The 6,620-nt window shown below is 40.8% G+C and overlaps 1 protein-coding gene across 4 annotated transcripts in view; it reads right to left on the reverse strand.

The window, feature by feature from the left end:
* Window positions 1-5,640, reverse strand: part of sox6 (SRY-box transcription factor 6) — a 480,402-nt gene extending 474,762 nt beyond the window's left edge. For all 4 annotated transcript variants that reach the window (XM_020517374.2, XM_020517366.2, XM_048606988.1 and 1 more), the window contains exon 1: window positions 5,398-5,640. In XM_020517374.2, the coding sequence (XP_020372963.1) occupies window positions 5,398-5,640 (243 nt within the window). The remainder of the gene's footprint in view (window positions 1-5,397) is intronic.
* Between the last annotated feature and the right edge of the window lie 980 nt (window positions 5,641-6,620).

Here is a 6,620-nt window from a genome sequence, read left to right on the forward strand (position 1 = left end):
TTCCTGCTCCTCTGATGCTGCCTGGCCTGCTGTGCTCATCCAGCTCTACACCTCGTTATCTCAGCATCGGCAGTTCCTACTATCTCAGAATGTTAGAGCTACCTCAATGGCTTAATAGGTCAATGCCAAGCCATAAACCCCATGTTTGATCACTTGGTCTGTGCTGAGTTAGTTAATCTCAAAAGGGTCAACAGAAGGACGCTAATTGACCTCAGCTCCCTCAGAACAGAGTAAACCCTTCTGTAAACTGTCAACAGAAGGACAGGACAGGAAGAGCTAGCTACAGTAGTGATGTAACAACAGGCAAGGGCAGGAGGGAAGAAATAAGCAGAAAAAGGAATAGCCTTTAAAAAAATGCAATCTGTCAGATTATTAATAACCCTCCTTAAATTAAAATACCTTCCCAGAGAGATGAGGATGCAGTCTATCATTTTATAAAACCCTCTATCATTGAGCAGTAAAACTGAATATTTATGTAATCCAAGGGTTAATTTAGCAAAGTTTGATGTAGTCCCATCCCTGATTCACGCTCCCATCTATGAAAGCTGTGTTCCAGCAGAAGGTCTGAGACTCAGGCTACAATATTGCAGCTCCTCATTTACATTCAGCAAGGCCATGTTCAAGTCAGAGATTGCAGGAACAAGGCTGCATTTGACTTACATTCTGATCTAATATGTACCATAATTTTCAGGTTTAAGGCATATTGATAATCTATTTTCTTTTACATCTATTCACATTTCAAACCTGACTTATTGTATTCAGCTTCTACTTGAAAATCTCTCCTCACAAATGTGTTGCCCATTGGCATAGAAACAACTATTTGTTAGAATTGGTGTACAGGAAGTAAAAATACTAAATTAGTATCTGATGGTTTAAAACAAATGGGACAGTAAGCTGACGTGGACATCATAGGGATTTAGTTTTTTTCAATCTTTCAGGAAAGCTCACCAAATATCCATGCTGCTATTTAGTGCAATTTGTGGTAAATTCCAATCTCAACTGCTGACTGTGCGATAACTGGAACAGTTTGCTCACAGCAGCAATGTCACCTGTAATGTACCAAACTAGGTAGGTGTGACCATAATAAAATTGTTCAATAATGCCAAAGAAATTGCAACTGACAATGGGTCTTCGAATCACAACTGTTACAGTATTAGGCCAGAGTATTGGCGACCTTGCACTGGAACAAAGTGTGAAGGAACATTTTCATTTCACTTAGCCAAAGCAATGTCTCACTTGGGAATGCTCGATTGCATAAAGGAATTCTAAACAACGTGTAATCTTTGCTGTGCCCATAAGAAAATAATAGAGTAGCATAGAAGGAGTCTTGTCCTGCATCTGGCTGACTCTATAGTCAACCTGGGAGTACTTGATGCAGTAAAGAGAACATTTTCATCCATATATAACCATGCTATAACTGATAACGTTGGAATACACAAAACTGACGTTGGTACCAAAAATATTCCATTCACCAAAATTATAACACACCCCAGGGAGAATATAAATGTCTCCCAAAATATATCAGAAATTTAAAAAAAAATGTGCTAGTCAGTGAGACTCACAAAGAACCATTTGTTTGATTTTACCAGTTAGAATACACTAAAGAAGACAGTTCCCTGAAGTGGTTAAATGTAACCTCTAAACTCTTTTCTATTTTTATGTGAAGACTTTTCACCCTAATTGATTGGCAGTGTCAACTTGCTAGCTTGCTACCTGCAATTTAGATCTGGAATTAGGAGAAATTGTAACAATAAAATCATCTCCCTTAACCTTGCTTCTGACTAAAAGTTAAAAACTAAATGTCATCTTCCCATCTCTCTGTGAGTGACACACACACTTTTATCGTCCCTAACTCATTTTTTTTTTTATTTTCAGTCTCTTATCTCTCTCTCTCAGTTGGCTCACACCCATGTTCCCCCATTCTCATCTCTGAACAGGGAACTTGCTGGCTGACCTTTGCTCCCCAGCACAGAGATGCAGACACCAAGATGCTTTGAACAGAATAAGGGGAAAACATAGAGGGGAATGTAAACTGATATTGATGTGTTCTGACAGTGTGGATTTGTTCTTGTTCCCAAATTGCTGATTTAGGTCAAAACTTGTTTCGCCTTTACTGCACTTTCTGATTTTGCATTTTTTTGTCATTTTATTTCTCACCAATACTGATTGCCAAGTTAAACAGCATGTCAATCATCCTCACGGATGTGGCCATTTTGATGAGTGGTCTCTCTCAGTTTGGTTTAAGGGGTTTTGGCAGAGTGGACTGCTGTCATAGTAATCACAACCTGTATTTGCACAATATCTATAAACTGGAAAAACATCCCAAGGTGTTTCACAGAATCTGATACATTTCGGAACAAGAGGAAGGAAAAAGAGTGAAAAAGGTAACAGACAGCAGTCAGAATTAATACTGGATGTTGTGCAGGAACAAAACTATGAGTACGTGCATGATGCTGACCTATAATGTGTTTATTATTCAAATGGGATGAATGACAAAATGTCATGCTGATTATATGACACTGAAAAATTTTCAGTAATACCTGTTGGATGCTCTTGCAAGTGAATCAATTATAAATAGCACCACAAAGATGGTTCTAGAATTGAATTGGTTCCCGGTGACTTGGTTAGGCGATCAGACAACTTTGAGGCAACTAATTCACTAAACTGGTGGGTTAAAGGTGACAAAATCACATAATTATTCAGAAAGAAGCCATTCAGCCCATTGTGCCTGCACTGGCTCAATTATCCTGTCTGGCTCTATTATCTAGTTTCAGTCTCCTGCCTTTTCCCCATATCCCCGCACAACATTATTATCCAAAGGCCGCCAAAGCAAATCTGGGGGAAAGTGTAGTGATGGTGGCAGAAATAAATGGAATAACCATCATTTGTTAGTCTAGCAACTAGGAATTTATCTAAACTATTCCTGGTCTTTGGCTTTAGATTTTGTGAAGGGCTAAGTTCTAGAGTTCTGAGGTTGAAATCTCCTGTGTATTAATCACAAATAATTCACTCATGTCTGCCATCTGAATTTTGTGGTGCAGAAGTAGTGTCCCTACCCCTGAACAGAGAGACCTGGGTTCAAGTCCCACCAATCCAGAGGTGTATAATAGCATTATTTTTTATTCATTCACAGGATGAGGGCTTCACTGGTTAGGCCATCATTTATTGCCCATCCCTAATTGCCTGGAGGGCAGTTAAGAGTCAACCACATTGCTGTGGGTCTGGAATCACATGTAGGCCAGACCAGGTAAGGATGGCAGTTTCCTTCCCTAAAGGACATTGTGGAACCAGATGTGTTTTCCCCTAACAATCGACAATGGGTACAAAGTCATCATTAGATTCTTAATTCCAGATATTTATTGAATTCAAGTTCCACCATCTGCACTGGCAGGATTTGAACCCGGGTCCCCAGAACACTATCTGGGTCTCTGGCTTAACAGTCCAGCAATAATACCACTAGGCCATTGCCTCCCCCCAGGTTAATTAGGAAAATAGGTTAAATTTTAAAAAATTAAAAGGTAGGGGTCCTTTGTCACTTCCATTTTTTTATTCCTAGTTTATGAATAATAGATGCTACTTTAATCGTGTGCATACATACTCAGAAAAATTAACTTCTTTCAAAGTTTCCAATAGGTCAGGGAGTAAATTCAGCACCTCATGCACAACGGTATGGACACAAACCAAAGTGACTATAGATTCAATACTAGCTCTCTGTTGAGGTTGTTAGAATACAATGACTGATTGTATCATGATATGACTGAAAGTTGGTAGACAAATGTCCAGTATGTTCATAAAAAAGAAAAGTACTGCTAATGATGAAAATCTGAATTGAAAACAAAAAGAAATCTGGAAATATGCAGTTGGTCAGGCAGCACCTGTAGAAAGGGAAGGGATATTGCTCGTCTCATCATTGCAAAAGTCGGATGAGAGGCAACAGACTTAAAAATAATACAAGTGATAAAATGCTATCAGCAGGCTAAACAAGCAGAGAGTGGGAACTCCACTCCTCAATGGGAGGTAGTCCCACTCTCGATAGGCGAGAGTCCTATCAGCACCAGAACAGAGTAGGTGGCCTGCAAGACTGCATGTTGGCCCTGGGATGATGAAAAATATGAAGTCCAAACCTAGGGAAGTCAAGAATTTTTAATGGGGAGGGATCAGCAGGTCTAGGGAGGAGGTTGGAATACAGGTATTGGGGGCCATGTGGGGAGGAATAAAAGTGGGGGAAGTGTCCCCAATGTGCACATAGGACCTCCTGAATGAAGTGAGCCCGTCATGCTTTTCCCAAGAACTTTGTTTATTGTAATGTGGCTTTCTCAAACCCGTCTGACCAACCATTTTATGGCATGGGCAGCATAATATTCATGTGGCATTGGTAACAAGTTCAATTGCCTGTTTGTTATTTATTTCAAAAGGCTGCCAATATCAATGCCTGCTCACCTGGCATTTTATGAGGACCTGGTCAGAGATGAGCAGGAAGGTGTTGGCCTAACCTAACCCATTCCCAATGCGAAAAACACAGCTGGTTTGGTGGGGAATGGTGGTGGGGGGGTGCCGAAGTGAAATGGGGAAGGGACGTGTCTAAAATCCAACCCAGAGAAACATTTCAGGCCGAGGTCATTTCATCAACACTGATTAAAGCACTTACAGCAATTTTTGCTGTTATTTTGTTATTATTCCATGGCATGTCTGTGTGTGTATGTGTGTGTGTGTGAGAGAGAGAGAGAAAGAGAGAGAGTGTGTGTGCGCAGTGTGTGTGTGTGCGGTGTGTGCGGTGTGTGAGTGAGAGTGAGAGAATGAATGGAGTATGTGAGTGAGTGTGTATGTGAGTGAGTGTGTATGTGAGTGAGTGTGTATATGAGTGAGTGTGAGAGTGAGACAGTGAGAGAGTGTGAGAGTGAGTGAGTGTGTGTGTGGTGTGTGTGTGTGTTAGAGAGAGAGAGAGAGAGTATATGTGTGTGTGAGAGAGAGAGAGAAAGAAATGTTCCTGTCAGGCTCAGATGTAAACAATGATCATCTAGATGAGATGTCCTCAAGCTGCTTTGAACCTGTACCACAGGTTACTTTATTCAGGAAAGGAGGATAGAAAATTGGGGAAAAATCAGAGAATCCATTCTGAGATCACCAAATTATGGCTGGTAGTAATGGGCAGAAAACAATTAGCAGTGCTCTGTGGATATAAAAATTGGCTGGGGCAATCCATTTTCACTTACATTCCATCGGCGGCAAAACCTAGAGGCAGCTATCCCAAAGAGAGGGCAGAATATACATTTAGTTAATAGGATACATGATTGAACATATGGATGAGCAGTGGAAAGTCAAAGCCTGGAAAATACAAAGATTTAACCTTAGCAGTTGGAAAAGATGCTGAATGAAGACAGTTTGGGCTGTCCTTACCACTCTGTGCTGGGTGGCCACCATGTTTTCCCAATCACTGTCTGCTTGGAGGTTGCTGACAACAGCAGGTAGCTCCTCAGAGTGAGGTTTGTTGATTACTAACGTATGGAGGGGCAGATGTGAGGCTGAGTGCTGATCATTGAGCTCCTCCCTTTCCCTCTCCCGTACCAATCGTTCCTGGACCATTGCTTCCTCTCCATCAGCAGAAGGAGCATACGGAGAGGTGGCTTGCTTGGAAGACATTCTGCTGTTGAATGTAAAGAAGGACACAGTTCAGTTACAACAACAAGAGTGCTTTAATATTTTAAGAAAGTCATTTTGAGTCCTTCAAAACATATACTTTACTAACTTACATTACAGTTATTGTTTTTAACATAGGAAGCACAATCAGTTCTGGAATTCTCATAAAACAGAAGGCAAAGCGGAATATTTGAGTCTTCCCACCTGACTGAAACAGAATTGTAAAACAACAGAAATGTTGGGAAATTGTTCATTCTCTCTTTCTGGTTGATGGTTCTTTGGAGCAGGAGCACCATTCTGAGACAAACAATAGGTCCTTTCAATTGTCATAAAATGTATATCACTACTATCCCAGGGTGATACTGGGCTGGATGAGCACTAAGTAATTTGGTAAACTATTCCAATAATGAGTAAACAATGCATTTTATTACATTGACAAGTCCCTGTTCACACACACACACGGCATTAGTATCAGCTGCTGGCTAGTTGAAACAGAGGAGTCCAGCCAATAAGTTTTAACTAATTTGTTGTGTAACACCTTCTGAAAGCTCCACAGAAACAAACCAGGTCTGTTCACACTTGGTCATTTTCCTTAGGCCCACCTGAGAACTGAATGCCTATCCTCCCCTAATGACAGCTGACCACGTGCCAATTCACCTTCTTCCAGTGGGAAGCCAGTAGTATTGTTGATAGCATATTGACCACCCATAAACTATTGGTTGTATGCCAATTAAACCAAGTCCTCAAAGTAAACCAGGTCTCCTGTATGTTCTATGGGACACCTGCCTGGTAGGTTCTGCTGGCTCACCAGTCAAACTAGCAGTGGATAGAGGGTGTGATTCACAGTGACTTATTCCTCTGAAATTGATGGAATGTTTGGTTGATAAATACCAAACAGAAAGCAGAGGCCAAATCTAGCCAGTCACTTTTACAGATTAGCTAGGGTCTGTTTCAACCATCCACTGACTACAACTATGAAGTAA

Source organism: Rhincodon typus, chromosome 17 (genome assembly GCF_021869965.1).
Source record: "Rhincodon typus isolate 14 chromosome 17, sRhiTyp1.1, whole genome shotgun sequence".
In the NCBI taxonomy this organism is placed as follows: Eukaryota; Metazoa; Chordata; class Chondrichthyes; order Orectolobiformes; family Rhincodontidae; genus Rhincodon; species Rhincodon typus.